At 37.6% G+C, this 17496-nt stretch overlaps 1 protein-coding gene across 1 annotated transcript in view; it reads left to right on the top strand.

The window, feature by feature from the left end:
* Nucleotides 1-17496, top strand: part of LOC107706338 (calsyntenin-2-like) — a 223520-nt gene that overhangs the window by 178079 nt on the left and 27945 nt on the right. Inside the window, exon 8 of the mRNA XM_016510011.1 lies at nucleotides 2060-2181. Coding sequence (XP_016365497.1) covers nucleotides 2060-2181 — 122 coding nt within the window. The remainder of the gene's footprint in view (nucleotides 1-2059; nucleotides 2182-17496) is intronic.

Genomic DNA, 17496 nt, shown 5'->3' with positions numbered 1-17496 from the left:
GCTGGCCGGCCATCGGTCCCTTTCTCTGTGTCAGACTTAACTATGTTTGTTGTCGTCTTCTAAATAATGCCGCGAGTGGGGCTTGAGGAAGTGGTGTCGCCTGCGTCTGCGCAGTGCGACCTGATGCAGCCCCTGAAGTGAGAAATACTGCAAAATAATAATAATAACGTGACTAAACGGGACGAAATAACGTTATAACATTTCGTTTCGTCTAGTTTTGGTCAATGAAAATGAAGAGACATTTTAGCATAGTTTTTATTTTGTAAACCACATTTAGTCTCGTTTTTATTCGTCAACGATATTGCATTATACATTTAATTATAGTCATCGTCACATGACCAGCATTTTCGTCTCGTCTCGTTTTCGTCACGTAATAAAGGTTCGTTGACGACGATATTTAGTCATAATTTTCGGTGACGAAAGCAACACTAATCAAAACATAGTTTGGTAGAATTGAAGAGAAGTTTTATCAGTACCAGACGATGCCCAGCAGCATTAGGGAGAGAGATTAAGACTATGGATTAGATCTGGATTAAAGAGTGGTTCAGAACACAATTCTCTGGAGGTTAAAGGGAAACTTTTGTCAGGAAGAAATGCAGCGTGACTGTCAGCGGCCAGTTCTCTGAGACCGAGTGGCTCTGATGGGGGCCGACTGCTTGGCAGGGCTCTTTCGAGTTCATTGATCCCAGGAGTCATGTTGAGTGGGTGTGAGACTTAATCAATTCAACATGCACTAAAAGCAGTCGAACGAGAGACATCGGGCAGGGGCGCAGAGGCAGCGTTGAGTTGAGTGGAGAGGGGCGCCATGTGGAGGAGACGTGGCAGCCACCTTGATCAATGAGAGCTTTCTGAGAAAGCGTGAAAGCAGTCCAGTCTTACTTAGAGTGAGGCACGTGATGGAGAGTGAAACGTGTCAGTAACACAGAAGAAAACACTTTAATACGAGTCTCAGATTGAATGGCAGCTCTCTCATGCGCATCCTGTTAGGACCTAGCATTGTTACAAGATGACATTTAGTTTTGAATGAAGCTGAAAAAAAAAAAACAGGTAATACAAGCTTAAGGTCAAAATGGTTTTTGGAATAAGGTTTGTTGCTGGTAGGTAGTTGTCACCATCTTAGCCAAGGCGGTCTACCAGCTCTAAACAGCCTGACAAAAGATGAAATTTTTCCTGATACCATTAAGCAGATAGCTATTTAAAAATAAATTCATTAATTAATAAATAAGCTAAAATTGCTTGGAATGGTAGAAGTGAATTTAGGCATTGCAACATTATAATGTACTGTACAATATGAAAAATGGATATTGATTTTGAGATTTGCTAAAGGTTATCTTTAAACAGTGTTATTAAGTTATTAGTGCTTTTAAATATCAACGTAAAGTAAGCATTAGATAATGGCAGTGGTAACCCCCAAAAAATAGAATCATAATATACATAATGTTACATAATATAATATATAATTAGTTTTCAGCTGCCATTACTTACACTAAAAAGAAAATAATCTTATTATTATCAATGTTGTGCTGAACAGTTGAAACCATGATACTTTTTTAGGATTATCTGATGAACAGAAAGTTCAAAATAACAGCATTTATTTGAATTATTTTTTAGTAATGATGTTAGACTTGCATATGATTTGTCAATTCATTCATTCTTTCAATGAGTAAAAAGTGCACATTTTAAGCTGTCAGTCAATCCATCCCTGACTGGAATGATTTCCTTTAGAGTTTCTGCAGAACCACGGTATCCGTTCATTTCTCTCTGTGTCAAGTCTTACCTCCTTGTAGTGTAATTTTTATGACTCAGACTTGTATAACAGTCTGGAGTTTTTCTAACATGACTATGCAGTTCAGACAAACTCTCAGAGCAAGGCATGGAAATCTATAAATGTACAGTAAATCTTTAATCGACATGGCGTTCTTGTTTTGCCAACCATTGTGAGTGATTTGTAGAAAAGTCCTTTTACAGTTCTAAAAAAAAAAACATCACTTATTTGCCCTGTCTCGCAGTATTTTTTGACGCATTTACATTAAGGCTTTTCTGTGTTTTCTTTTTGCAGAGATGAACAGGCATCATTACTCTTTGTATGTCCATAACTGCCGTCTGGTGTTTCTTCTGAGGCGAGACTTTATTCAGCTGGACTCCTTCAGGCCGGCAGAGTTCCACTGGAGACTGGAACAGGTGAGGAGCCCCCAGGGCACCTATCACACATGCACATCAGTATCACAACCAGCCCTCTGATAAACAGGACGGGGAAAATGCCACACGGATTGGGCTCCATTTATAGTAATCACATGTGAAGTGAAGTTTGCTCTGTATAATTTTCAATTACCTACTTTTGAATTATTCATTATCTGTGTGACTGATTTTTCCATTGCGACGAGTGATCTGTCACTGGTAAAATGATTATTATCAGAAGGACAAATTGGAAAGCCGACAAAAAATGCCGGCATGCATGTTTTCTCTCCCAGTGCTTATTTGGCTCATAATCCGGCTTGTTTGTGTTTGGAAACACCTTAATTTTCTCAAATTTTCAGCATTTCCCTTGGCGAACGTTGAGTGCAGACTAATCTTTTGATTGAGAGCACTAAATGGACTTTATATTTGTGTCACCGTGCCTCTCAACGCTTGCCAAGGGGAACAGAGAGCCCAGGTGAGACTCGTGTAATCAGTATGAAAAGGTCTCCACAGTAATGACCTCTTGCAGGGAACATAATAATAGTCCTTTGCCCACACCAGTCCTTAACAGCAAATTACACGCACATACACATTCTCACATCCAGATGTGCTCTAGCACAAGTGCAGCATCTCTGATCTTTCTGAGCTGCTGTTAATGTATGTGTATCTATTGAGTAAACACCCCGTATATATGTCGATGAAAGACTTTTTTGTCCTTTCCAAATGCACAGAACAGGTCGTTGGCTGAGAGGACTTTGATCAATAGTCCAGATCAATTACTGTAAGTAGGACTCTGGAGTTCAGGTTTTGGTCATAGTCCTGAAGCTTATGTGGGCCACAATTTTTTTCGCAGATGTTTTGATTAGCCAAACTAAGATGTGAGAAATTTGGCTGCGTGAGTAATATTACATTTGTTTTCTCACTGTGGCAGTTGTCTAGCATAGTGGTGAAAGATCTGGGCTGGTAGCCGAAAGCTCATACATTTGAGTCCCTCATAGGACGAGACATGAGCTTTGGCTGTTGTGCCCTTGAGTGAGGCACTTAACCTCAGGTCAGTCCAGGAGAATTGACCCTGTAAAGGGCGATTTGCAGTGACAAAGCAATTGGAAGTCATTGACTTTTAGCTGCCGTTGGAGGCAACATGAACAACAGAGACTCTTAGCGATACTAAAGTTCAACGTTATCCAAATATTCTGTGATGTGATGTGTTTTGCCTCATGATACACTTTAGCTGTTACTTGCTACTAGCAACCAACAGAACAGCTACTTGGCAACCCTGTTTAATCTCTGTGGTTGGTCGATTTACATGTCAGTCAGTCACAGTTTCTTCCTGTCCAGATTGGTGGTTCTTGGCCAGAATAATGGTTTGGCTACAAAACAGGTCATAAAAATATGATATTGTTTTACTAGGTAAGATCAATAACTTCAAAAATATTGATATATTTAAAAAAAAATATTAATATCTTTAAGAAACCTATATACACTACAATTTTAAGTTTTGGTTCTATACGTTTATTTTGTTGTTGTTTTTTAAAGAAATTAGTACTTTTATTCAACATTAAATTCATCAAAAGTGATAGTGAAGATGTTTATAATGTTACAAATCATTTTTGTTTTCAACTTTCTCTTCATCAAAGAAACCTGACAAAAATGTATCCCTTTTATATTTTTTCCACAAAAATATTAAGCATTTCAACTGTTTTTAACATTGATAATAATTAGGAATGTTTCTTGAGCACCAAATCAGCATATTAGGATTTCTGAAGGATCATGTGACACTAAAGTCTGGAGTAATGACTGCTGAAAAATCAGCTTTGTAATCACAGGAATAAATTACATTTTAAAATACAGTTAAATAGACAGTTATATTCAATTGTAATAGGGGTGCTCCGATTGATCGCTTTGGGTAGTTTGATCAGCGGTCTCTATGAAGGCCGAACTCATTGACCGATCTCAGACTGACGACATGCCTGCCGTGAGAGGTTTGGCATGACATGCAGTGGCATTGTCTCAATCTCTGTCCGGCGCAGGTAAAATCATTATAATGCTGAAGGTGAGGTACAATTTATATTTCTTTATTAAATAACTTACAAAGTCATTTGAAAACTTTCTGTGAGACATAATTTCACAAACAATGTGAGTGAAGCACCGCACGCTCTCTCTTTCCTTCTCAAAATGTGCGAATGGCTTCCAATCACCACATCGCATCTGCACTACAAGCGAGTTGCACAGTTGACACAGGAATTGTCACTTGCACAATCGAGGCAGTGTCGCATCGTCACTAAAGTTTATAATTTGCTTTTCTTTTTAAGTCTTGCCAGTGTTTAAACCATTCAGCACTTGCACTCTCCTAGAGACGGCGCGCTCATGCACACTCAAAGCGCACACACATAAGGCCGCCACACATACAGCTCACAAAATCAGGCTTGTGCTGTGTGTAAGCTACTGTGCAGCAATTGCCCCATCGTAAAAACAAAAATGCACTGCATGATCAAATAATTAGGCGAGATAATTGTATATTTTTGAAAAATATATATATAAAAAAAAAACTTTCAACCCTCAAATTAAAAAATACCCCCCCCCCATTAAAAAAAAAATTAATTCATCAATATAAATAATGCTTCATGATAAAAAGAAGGCTTCAAAAAGATTGGTATCGGTGATCGTATCGGCAGATGTTGACGATCACCAATCGGCTCCAGAAAACCTGATTGGAGCACCCTTAAATTATAATAATATTTCACAATATTCCTGTTTTACTGTGTTTACAAAAGCATAGTATAACAAACTCATGTGCATTCCTATTTTTTATATATTTTAAGTTTATACAAGTCATAATTTGTGTGTGTTTTTAACCAGCATATAATTAGTCCAGGGAGGCGTAGAGTCCATGTTGACTGCAATTATTGTGACAATAAACAATAAGCTCAGTCTGACGACTGGTTCTGCCTCAGTGTTCTTGAAGGCTATACTTAGTTTGTTACAGGTCAGAGGGAAAATGAGCTCCTTTCAAAGCTTCAGCTCCTTTCCTGTGGTCAGGCAGAGCTCAGCCAGGTGATGAGGAACACAAGTAAACAATATGAGGTCAGTAGAAAGGCTGCCATAAAACAATGTCAGCTGCAGAAGGAGCCGCGCTTTTACCTACAATCCTGTCAACATCCACCACTTGAAACTGCAGAGAAAAAAGACTCCATACAGCTGCTGGTTTGTGTTTTACCGATATGCTGTGATATTCTCTGTGTCTTTTTTGTACATTTATCTTTCGTGACCACTTTGTTGATTTTTGTTGGGAAGAGTATTTCTTTGCATCTGATATCTGCTTGCAAATGAAAGCGTGCGAAAATGAAGAGAGTGTGAGAGAAGGTGTGAATGTGCTTGTTTACACTTCAGTGCATTTTCTCTCTTCCTGTTTTCCCTGCCATGTACCTCTTTTCCAGCATGGTTTGATAATGGTGTCTCTCCAGCTTGGAGGCAGTAAACAGAATATGCTTGCCTTGATCTCAGAGCACAGCACAGCTCTGTTCCCGACATAAGACACATCTGTTTTTCTTTCTTTTCTCTCTGCCCTCCCTTTGACTACTTGCCACTGATACCTAAACAACAGATTATCCTGTTGTAAATGATGCCATAGTTAGTTTGGCTTTTATCTTTAATCCCAACAAACAAAGTTTTGACTCTTCTGCATAATGTCTTGTCCACTTTTCAGCTTGTTTGGGCCAAGAGCAGCCTATTTAGATAGGAAAAAACAAAAAAAGCGACCAGTGTGATGTTGTTGTTGTTGTTGTTTTGTGATATTTAGGAGTAGGTTAATATAAAATCTTTGAATTTTATCGTACTGCACTGCTTTTAATGTCATCAGACAGAGATTTTATTTAGAACGTTTTCTTAAGGATGTAAAATGTCAATAGGAAAACGTATAGAATTTTTATTCCAAGTAATAATTATTATTATTTTTGAAAGAAAGAAAGAAAGAAAGAAAGAGAAAGAAAGAAAAAATAATTGTATTCTGCAAGGATGCATAATGCTACAGAATATTTCTATTTCAAGAAATTTAAGCTTTGCCATCAAAGGAATTAATTACATTTTAAAATATATTAAAATAGAAAACAGTTATTGTAAATTGTAATAATGTTTCATTATATTACTATTTTTGCTATGTTTTGATTAAATATAAAAGCAGTCTTGGTGAACATAAGAGACTTCTTAAAAAAAGAATTTAAATCTTCTCAACCCCACACTTTTGAATGGTTGTGTAAATCACTTATCCCAACTTTCTATCCCTTGCCTTCTTTTTAATGTTCATTAAGTAGTTTAATTATTTTTTAACTGATTTTATCCTGTTCTGGCTATGAAAATAGCCTTAGATGCTGATATGGCATAGAACAGCCCAAAAATAGCATTTCCATCTGTCCAAAAGTAATACATACTAATTATTTCATTGAAATACTACTTAGAAAGCAAAGTGAAATATTCTGATTTTCTCATAGATATTTAGTTTACTTGCCACAGAGTGCTTCTAATGCCACTAACCAAATTTTGGCAAATCCATTCACTAGTTCTTCAACCCAGATCCTTATTTTCCAAAATTCAATGCCCCAAATGTCACAAAATTGAGCAAGTTCAGTGATTAGCCCATCCTCACAGTCACCAGTGCTCATTACAAGCAGAAACAGGAGGTTGCTGCTTGCAATTTTGACTAGATGTAGCCTTTTTATGTGATTTACATCAGATGGCAAGTGAATAGTACATGAGTGGCTGTTATAGGCTGAAATTATGTTCACGTTCAAGTTTTACTGTTGTATGACCCATAGATGCACAGATTGCTAATACCGTAATGTGAAAAAGTCAGATTACTTAAGGTGCTTGTCAGCTGAGTAGAAGGACGTGAATATGTTTGTGTCAATCAGGCCCTGTTGACAAGTCTGTAAGGAAGTAAGGGAAGGGCCGCAGGTGCTGTGTTGTATTTCTTTCACTATGGCGGTGTGCTGATCTAAGGCACCTATGGAAGATTTGATTGACGCTGCCGTCTCCACCCCAGCCTAGCTGCCTGCGGCAGTGTGAGCGTCATGTTCTATTAAGCACCCGACATTGATCTAGTAAAATAGCTTTGTGGTGATAGCGTGGCAGACACACTTTAGGTTGGAGAGAGAGGGAGAGGTAAAAAAGACAGGGTGTTGGCTGTTGGGCATCTCATCCAAATGCTGCTCTTTCCAGTCTCATCAGCACTCTGAGAGGACACTCAATGGCTTCCGCTGCAACTCCATTTAGCCCTATTGATTTTGCAATCTTCCTCACACCTGCCTCTTTAGCTTTTTTCTCCCCTATTTTCGTTGCGAGGGAAAGAATGATGGAGAGGGAGGGAGTGATGCCAAGTGAGAGGTGGGAAATACTTGATGGGTGGTTATTCTGTTCTATTTGTCTTTTTTTATTGATCACTTTCTAACTTTGTTTCTCTTTGTCTCTCCCTCTCTAATAGCATGGATTAGAGGTTTTCATTCTAATGGATATTAAAATATTGTTGTTTAAAGGAATAGTTAAACTAAAAATGATATGTTGTCATTCATGTTGTTCCAAACCTGTATTCTGTTATTAGATGTTTTTGAAAAAAAATGAAGATTTTTTCCATCCATAGTGAGTTCTGTAAAGCTTAAAAACACCAAAAAGCACCATACATGGAAGTAGTTCATATGATTTGTGCCTTGTATTTCAAGTCGTGAGGTTTGTGTGAGGAACAGACCAACATTTAAAGTGATAGTCCACCCAAAAACGAAGATTCTGTCATTTATTCACCCTCACATCATTCCAAACCTGTATGACTTTCTTTTTTCTGTGAAACACCAAAGGATATATTTAAAAATAAATGTCTGTGTGTATGTGTTCCTAGTGTTAAAAAGTCAGTGGGGTCTAATATTGTTTTTCATTGTAATTCATTGCCCAAACTTTTTACTGAAAAGGACCAAAAATCAAACTTGATTGAGAGCCATGGGCCAAAAATAAATGTTGTTTTAGATCCAATTATATTATTTTAAAATGAACATTTTAAAAATCAAATTCACTTACAGTATATTTTCTACAATTGTTTGCAAAAATAAAAGTAATAAAATAAATCTTAAAACAAAAAGATAAATTAAGATATGCCCCAAATACATGCATTTGTGTGTGTGTGTGTGTGTGTGTGTGTGTGTGTGTGTTTCCATATTTTTCCCTCTCTTGTGATATGGCAGGCCAAACGAAAGGTCATTACTGGCCAACGTTGGGTTCTTGGCAAATAATTGCTTAAATTTTGATGCGTTTCTCACACCTTTTTTATGGGTTCATGAAACTTGCAACATATGATTCAAATGTAATCGTATTAACTCTTTTAAGCTGTGTTTTCTTGTCTTTTTTTGGAACTTGACAGCCCCTGGTGAACTGTTGTTGCATCACAAACTTACTGTATCTGTTCCAAGGTAAAAATAAAAGCAGGTTTGAAAGAATAGGTGAGTAAATACTAAAAAAACATTTTTGGATAAACTTTGGATTTTGGGAAACTGGAAAAACTGAGCCTGTCATGTAGCAATAAAGGTTTTGATCTAGTCCCCAACCTCCCCTCAGTGGCAGTGCACATAGTTCATCTGGTGTTTTCAGCAGGGCATGGCTTTTTCTATTAAAATGAGCAATGCATCTTGAAACGGTTGCATTGAATTAAAGCTATAAAAATGAGCCATCATTTTTTTTTTTTCCACAATGGCCATTAAAAAACAGAGACATATGGAACCCATCCATGAGATCCAGGCAGATCTATGAAAACATTGGTTATGACGCAAGGCGAATCATCCGTTAATGGCTCTTCAAACACCGGCTTAAATCGATATTCAAAGATTTGTTTGCATCAACACTTCTGCTCATTGATTGGAGGTGAGTGTGTGCATGTACCGAGGGTCCATGCGTGGCCCACCTCGACCAATCGGTACTGGTGTGGAAAAGCCTATGCAGGCATGTCATTTATCCCTGTCTCAATCAGATCATCGACCTGCACCTCTGTGGCAGAAAATTACACTCAGTCCTGTCAATATGACATTCTTTGTACGCTTATCTACTCACAATTACACGCACCGCATCTGTGGCTTCCTTTGGCGATGCGCTTAAGACGCTCTATTGTTTTGTGTTAGATGGATTGCGTTCCATGCATGACCGCTTACTTACTTTAATGAATACATGAAGACTTACAATGAGATCTCACAGAGGAGAGCGTGCAGCTTATCGAATGCTGTAAAACTTAAACTATAGACAAATAGATGAGTCCCACTGGTGCTTAAAGCTAATATAAATCGGGGGAGGAACATGTGTTGTTTGATGTTCCAGGTACACAGATTTACAGCAAATACACACAAGTGTTGTCATGATTTGCAAAGCCATGTCATAATTTTAACTTATTTTTTTCCTTTTAGTGGCAGCTGGTGCATGGAAAGTCGATGGATAATTATTATTTTTTTTCACTATAATGTTGCTTCCAAAGGCTGTAGGCTGTAGACTTATGAAAGCTCCAATATGTTATGACAGATCGCAAATTGTCTGTACCAGCAAGCATTCTGCTTTCCATCAGTGTTTCAATTATTAGCCATTTGTTTGCAGAGTTCCGCCTATTTGACAGTTCTTCCGATCATTGTAAAAAGAAGTCAGGCCTCCAGGTGGGGAAAAATCGCATTCATTGATTGAAAGCCCATCAGATACTTTTTGAATGCTTGAATTACTCCCAGTGTTGCCATTCACTGTCATTCAGGCGGGACTCAAAATGAGGCTTTTGCATTGAACATTAATCTGTGCTTCATTAAAATCAAGTTGTTCATGTAGTATTTGCCATAAACTTCTGATGTTCACTGATTTATATGGACATATTCATGAATGAACAGCACATTTTATGGATGTTACATATTTTTGTCATATGAAATTATGTATTAAATATATCTAAACATACATATAAAATATGTTATTTTATTGTATTTTATTTTATTGATTGCACATTTTATACATGTATTTGGAAGTAATCTATATTTTATTTTTATTATTGTATATTCATATACTGTACGTATATGCCTTTTGCATGTCATATTTGCATTGTGCATCATATTTTAGTGGATTATGTGTTTAGTGTCGTCTCAAAGCAATCACCATGCTTATTGTATATGGCCACAAAAACACAATGGTGAGATAAATGAAACTCGACACAATGTGAAACGCTTTCCATTAGAATTTAAATGGATTGAAATGTCATTCACTCCTGTACATGTTCTTATTATGCATATAAAGAATAGGGGAAGGAGCGCAGGAAGTCACTAGAGTCAGAAAAGTTGCAAAACTATTGTGTTTTGTATTAGCTCTAAGCCTGTATTTGCATTCATGTTCTTTTCATGCCTCGCGTCTTGCCATAATCAAAGCCTATTGTGATGTACCTGAAGGCTGCTTTGCGCAGTGAAATAATCATGAGCCTCTGAATAATGCATCTCTACAGCTCTATTTCCACATTAGCTGAACAAATTTTGCTCGTCCATCAGCACCAGGCACCACCACCTCCTTTTACGACCATACACTCTTCCACAACTTTTTACTAAAAACTGGTAATGTGAGTGATAGAGAGAGTGAGGGAGAACTTAAAAAACCACATCAGTTTTCACCCGAGTTTCATCTACACCATTTCTCCTTTTGCTCCTTTTTTACTTTTGACATTCCAAATATAGCAGCATCAAAATATTCACAGTCTGACGTTCTTTTTTGGGAGTGGAGGGAGGTGTTCCCTCCTTTCTCTTTCCCTCCTACTATGTTTTGCTTCAAAGTAAATTTTGTACTCCGTTCCACCAGGAATACTTCGCCTAGAGCTCTTGAGACACAAAAAGAATACCAATTCTCTTTTTGCAGCAACAACCAAATGGCAATTTTGGCGGCTTCCGATGCACATATGTTGAATCTTTGCGCACATGTGTTGCTTATGGAAGTTGAAGTGATTACTTTGCACTGTGATTGGTTGAGTGCTGCTGCAAGTCCTCATCCAGGAACAAGGCTGTTTCCCTGCCTCTGAACCTCTTTCCGGCCCACCTCAGTCCCAGTGCCATGCTAGTGTAATGGATTTGCATCAATAATGCAGGAGTGAGAGAAAAAAACTCATGCTGAAAAAGTGCATGTACATGTTTGAGAAAAGATAGGGAGTGATAGATGTAGTGTGCATAGATTTGCGTATGGCTTTAGAGGGTACGAGGGAGGAACTGGGCTTTGAATTGGCGCACATGTGGATATGAAAGTGTGCACATTTTGATGAACTGACGCTGAACTCCATGGCCCCCATCAGTCCCAGGCTGAATGGTGGGAGAGATTCGCTCCTCTATTCCTCTGATGACTTCCAGTGAGTTATTTTCCTGGCTTTCGCCCCCCACACTTTCGATTACCCCCATCCATTCCCAGCCTCCTCCTCTTCCTTACTCTATCCTAGACTTTCACGCTCCCTCTCTCTCTTCAAAAGCATGTGAAGCACATCAGATCTGGAGGTGTCAAATGAGCATCTAAGGCTACGTTCCGATTTTTGCTCAGATCCGATTTTTTTTTGTATAGCTGTTCACATTGTTGTTTTAAATGCGGCTAATATCAGATTTCCAGTGTGAACAGATCATGGTTCTGAACTGACCCGCATGTGCAAAAGAACAATACGAACAGGGTTGTCAGGTTTTCACAACAAAATCTGCCCGATTGCTTCTCAAAACGAGTCCAAAACTAGCTCAATCGGGTCCCGGGGGTAGATATCGCATTAGTGGAGTCGGAAACAATGAAAATGTAGCCCAATTCCACGGGAAAATTGTGGACTTGGCAACACTTCCGCAATGTGCTGTCATACGGAACTAAACACGGATGACATAAAGTAAGCGATTATGCGTTTATTTATAGTGTGATCTGCCACAGAATCCAGCGAAATTATGTGCAGGCAATATGAAAAATAAAGACAAGGATGTGACTGTAGAGAGCAGAGTTTTGAAACTTTTATGATACGAGCACTCATGTTTGCTTGTATATAGAGTTGTCACTGCGATACTTATGAGTTCTGACACTGTACTTCCACTGACTACCTTTCGCAACAGTCTTGATAACTTTGGGTATGTAAAATCTTTGAAGTGTCTCCCATGAGTGCAGAATCGTGACGAATGTTGACCTAGAGTGATGTAAAAGTTGCATGAATTCCGATATTACTGTTCAGACTGCGTTTGCATTGCAAAACATCTGACCTGTATCGGATTTAGTACCACATATGGAAGTGGTACAAATCGGAATTGAAAAGATCAGATTCCATGTGGTTTGTGCTGTTCACACTGTCATGAGAAAAACAGATCTGAGTCACATATGAGCAAAAAAATTTTGCCTGCAGTGTGAACATAGCCTTTGATAAAACAGCCAGTGTCTGAGGTCAACAGCAGTATTTCTGCCATGCGAAAATGGCTCGGACTTAAACTCACATTAGAAATAAAAGTAAAAATGGCACAGGGCTGGGAATAATAAAGCTTTCTGAGAGACTGGGATGAGGCAGAGACTTTGAAGTCTCTGAAAAGGTTGTGCGAGGCTATCGGCAACCAGCCTACATGTTTTACGCACATCAGCACTCTTTGATTTCTCTTTTTGTGTTTGAAAAATTGCGTAAGAGAACAACAACTGCTTATCATGATGTTTCATAATTGAAAGCTGGAGTTTGAATTTGTGCTTTCATTGAAGAACGAGCTCAAATTTTCCTTCGGAGACTCTTGTGTTTGTGTGTCTGTCTCTGTGTCCAACAGTGTTGCATTCTAAACAGGCATGTGCCTTTGAGACAGTCCCAGGCTCATTAGCGGAGTATTTTATTGTCTCATTACGTTGTTTACGAGATGAAAAAATGCACACAGAAGTGCGTACGCAAACACACGCTCGTGCAACTCGCTCAAAGTTTCTCCCTCACACAAGCCCCCTGGGGAAACAGAGGAGACACACAGACCCGAGTGTGTCATTATTGACATACTAATGAGTTAGCAGTCGTGTGGCAAACTGCAGGGCTGCCAATGCTCACCACTGTGTGGGGAGAATATCTGTTTTTTTTTTTTATTAAACAGCCCAGTGGGAGACTCACTACTTTCACACCCACAGCGAGCAACCTAACCTGACTGCCTTTGGATGTCAACATGTCGAAATGTGTATGCAAGTGCAATGAAATTGTTTTCTTTAATGTCTCTCTGCATGTGTCAGTTACAGAAAGTACCATGAAATTAATGTGCTTTTTTAATGGTGCAGTGTTAATAGTAAATTTTTTTCACATGCACCATGTCAATAACATGTATATGAACATGCAATTGTATGTACTGTATATGAATCTTTCGCTTACATAAAATTACCATGGTATGGCTGTGGTTATTTGGGTATGTACTATGATAATTGCATGGTATTCTTTGAAGTGTCATGCTAATACCATTGGATGATCAGTAAACCACAGAAACAGTAAAAATGTGAATGTGAAAAAAAAGTTTCATGTTTTACATGTTTCATGATAATTCCATCATAACGCATACAGAAATTTATCAAAAAGTACCGTAGACCTTGTACCATGGTACTACTATGGTATATTAGACATGTTACCATGGTAATTCTTTGTATTTTGGACATGTACCATGATATTCTTAAAAAGTACTATAAAAATGGTACATACATTTCAGTACCATTTAATATTTACAAGTACAATAGTATTACCATCTGATTTGTACTGTTTGTCAGGGAATCTTTGAAATACCATGTACTGTAAAAACCATGATATACACACCCAAAATGTACCCGAAAGTACCACGGTACTACCATAGTATTTTGGGACATATGCAATGGTAATACTATGGTATTCTTGGAAGTACCTTGGAATTACCATATAAATACTATGAGTAATCAGTTTTAGTAGGCTACTATACCATAGTATTACCATGCAATACCGTCACTGTACTATGGTACCAACACTGTACTATGTAGTAATCTGTGTAGTAAACTACCAACACAATACTATATCGTAATAAAGAAGCATATTACCATTTTTTAGACATGGTACTATGGTAATACCATTGTTTTTGCGCATGTTCTATGATCATTTCATAGTATTCTTTGAATTACCCTGTACTAAATGGAAGTTGAATATATGTGTGTGTGTGTGTGTGTTAGGGCTGCACAATAAATCGCATGCGATATTTAACGCGCATCTTGTCAGTAAAGCCGGTTCTTTAATCAGCGGTAAATCTCTATCACCTGCGGGCTTTCACGTGGAGCAGCATTAACTACACAGAGCCGTTGTTCACCGACAAGCTGTGCAAAACCACGATCATGTTTTGCGCAGCTTGTCAGTGAACAACGGCTCCATGTGAAAGCCCGCAGGAGATGGAGATTTACCGCTGATTACAGAATGGCTTTACTGACAAGATGCGCGTTAAATATCGCATGCGATTTATCGTGCAGCCCTAGTGTGTGTGTGTTATCATACTTTGGTGTAATGATTTGTTATGATCACAGTACCATGCTACCACCAAATTACAGTTCTGTGATGGCAATTTAGGTTTTTTTCTCCATTGCATGCCCACGTTTGTGTGTGCATGCTTGTACTTGTGTGTGAACCCTCATTACCATTGTCCAATTTCCACGTATCTGTTACTGTAAAAACAATTTGCTCCTGCTCTTGGCTGCAAATAGATTAATTTACACAGTGTAGGCTCCAAATTGGGAAGCTTGGGAGAGGTCACTCTTTAGTTGACTTTTGTCCCCGGAGGGCACAGTCTAATTTCTGCTCTAATTACTCACTCTGTCAGCCTGTAATTTATAGTCACCTTTCCAGAGCACCGCAGGCCCGTCGCCACCTCTGTTAGCACGCCTGCCACCGAACAAACAACATCCGCAAAATACATCCACAGCAAGATGTGTCAGATTTCAGTCACAACACTTTTGTGTCTTAATCGTAATCTAATGCTGCCACGCTGGTCACCGTATTTTCCATGAGTGACGTATTTTGTGTGATTGGCTCATTAGGTCTGTGTTTGTGGTGCTTGGCTGTATTCATTTTTTAATTGTGGCCACTGCGTGAACTAAATTCAATTGATAAACAAGGTTTAAACAGAATAGCAATCTTGCTCCAAACAGCCTATAATGAATGCTGAGAAAGTCATAGAGTCACCATGAAGGACGTGCCTGCTGGGTTTTTCAGCTATGGTGGAGGATCAGAAACTGTAAAATAGTAGTTCAGTTAAAGGCAAACACAAACTTCCAAATTACTGAGGCGATGTCCTAGCACTTTTTGAGTGGGTTGTGGATTTAGTTTTTGTAAAATAGTATAGAAATCTTCTGTAAGCACACAGTTGATAAAACTATTTTATTTTATTTTGTTTTGTTTTATTAATAAAAGTAATTAGTAATAAAATACAAGTATAATTGCTTAAAAAGTGTTATACAATGACAATGTGTTGCAGTGGCTGCGATTCTCAAAAACCTTAGAGTATGGCATAATTCCCTGTGGCCAAACATGCAACTTACAACAACAACATTCCTAAACGAAAAAGACACATATAACTTAACAAAGTGCATGATGCACTATTAAATAAAATTCACAGTGAACAGTATTAATTATAAAATCATATGTCTTACCTTGCCTGTGCAGTTTTTATTGCATAAGTGGGTAGCCGCTGGGTGGGAGCTATTCGAAAAGATGCACGATAATTGATGCGATAAAATGCAACTGCACACACTCCACTCAGAAAATTATTAAGAATTACTTTTGCAATAATGCATACAGGTATATAGTGGGTTTAGAAAAGGATCACCCCCCTTTACAAAAAAAAATTATAATTTGCAGAGACATATCCCAACAAACTAAAGGCTATTATTAAAGCAAAAGGTGATTCAACAAAATACTGACACAAGGGGGTGATCCTTTTTCCAAATCGGTGATTGTTTTGATTTTTTCTTACATGTTGGCGTTATATCTTTCATTTGGATGTTATAGGTTTCACTGAGTAAATGCAGCTGGATAAAACAAAAACTGTGTCCATCTTCATTTCAGGCTGCAAAGCAACAAAATGTGATTATTTTAAAGGGATTCTTTTGATTCTTTTCTATACCCACTGTACGTTTATATGATTTTGTAAAATCTGCCGTTATGATTTATACATTAATAAATAATAATAAAGAAACATTTTAATGACCAAAACACAGGTAAAAACTACACAAACCACAATCCTGAAGTGAGATCCAATCAGAGAAGTCGCCGTTATCATAACAGCAGTGTTCATCGTAACACACCCTGCTACCATGAATTGTCACTATTATGAACCTCAAACTAGCAAGTCTGTTCTCCTATAAATATTTGGATTATCTTTAATGAGCATCATCATGATGTTTTGTCTGAACTCTGAATGCTAGGGTATGGCAACTGCCATTCGCAAACGCCACACCTGATGTGTTGTAAGTTATAGTTACAGACATAGTTTTAACTGAAATTGAATTGATATAATTTTTTCCTTTATCCAAGGTAATGATTGTTTTTAATATTATTATATGTTATTATTATATGTTCTTTTCATATTAGGTTCATCAAAAAAAAAAAAATTCTATAGAGACTTTTGTGGTGTGTAGCCAATAATCATGCAAACCTCAAAAAGATTTTAAAGATTTTAGGAATTTTAAAACAGCAAGGTGGATGTGGAAAATAATATCAGTAGTAGACTAGTATAGGTTTGCCATTGTCCTCTCACTCTTTTTGCATGTACCTGCACATGGCCTTTTTCCTCTTACTAAAATAGTGTGTGTTTTAAGCTGCACTCGAGAGAAAGGAAATGGAATTGTCACTCTTCATTGTACCATGGCTTTATATCTCCTTTGTTACATGGTTACTTATTTGGTTTCATTCTGACAGGGAAATTTATCTCTTGTTGTGTTTGTGTCAAAAACTAAAATCTTATTACTACTCTGGTGACCAGTGTTGGAGAGTAACTAACTAAAATGAGCAAAGCTACTAATTTAACTACAATATTTAATAAAGCTTTTAATGGTCAATGCGACAAAATTTTCATTTCAATTAACTAAGCCTTTCAGAGTCATTTTATTAGCAGCGTTCCCAGAAGTCCTTATGTTGCCTGTTCCTTGTTTTATTTAAATATGTAAGTTAAATGCTACTATGTGTTCAGTTTAGTTACATAAATTGGTTAGTTATATATTTTCATTTCTCTTTTGCTTTTGCTTTTTTTTTTTTTTTTTTTTTTTTTTTTTTTTTTATTTTTAAATCAATTTAAAAACAATCTACTTCACATACAGGCA

This window comes from Sinocyclocheilus rhinocerous, unplaced genomic scaffold, assembly GCF_001515625.1.
Source record: "Sinocyclocheilus rhinocerous isolate Xijiao unplaced genomic scaffold, SAMN03320098_v1.1 scaffold444, whole genome shotgun sequence".
In the NCBI taxonomy this organism is placed as follows: Eukaryota; Metazoa; Chordata; class Actinopteri; order Cypriniformes; family Cyprinidae; genus Sinocyclocheilus; species Sinocyclocheilus rhinocerous.
This window is presented reverse-complemented; position numbering and strand designations above follow the sequence as displayed.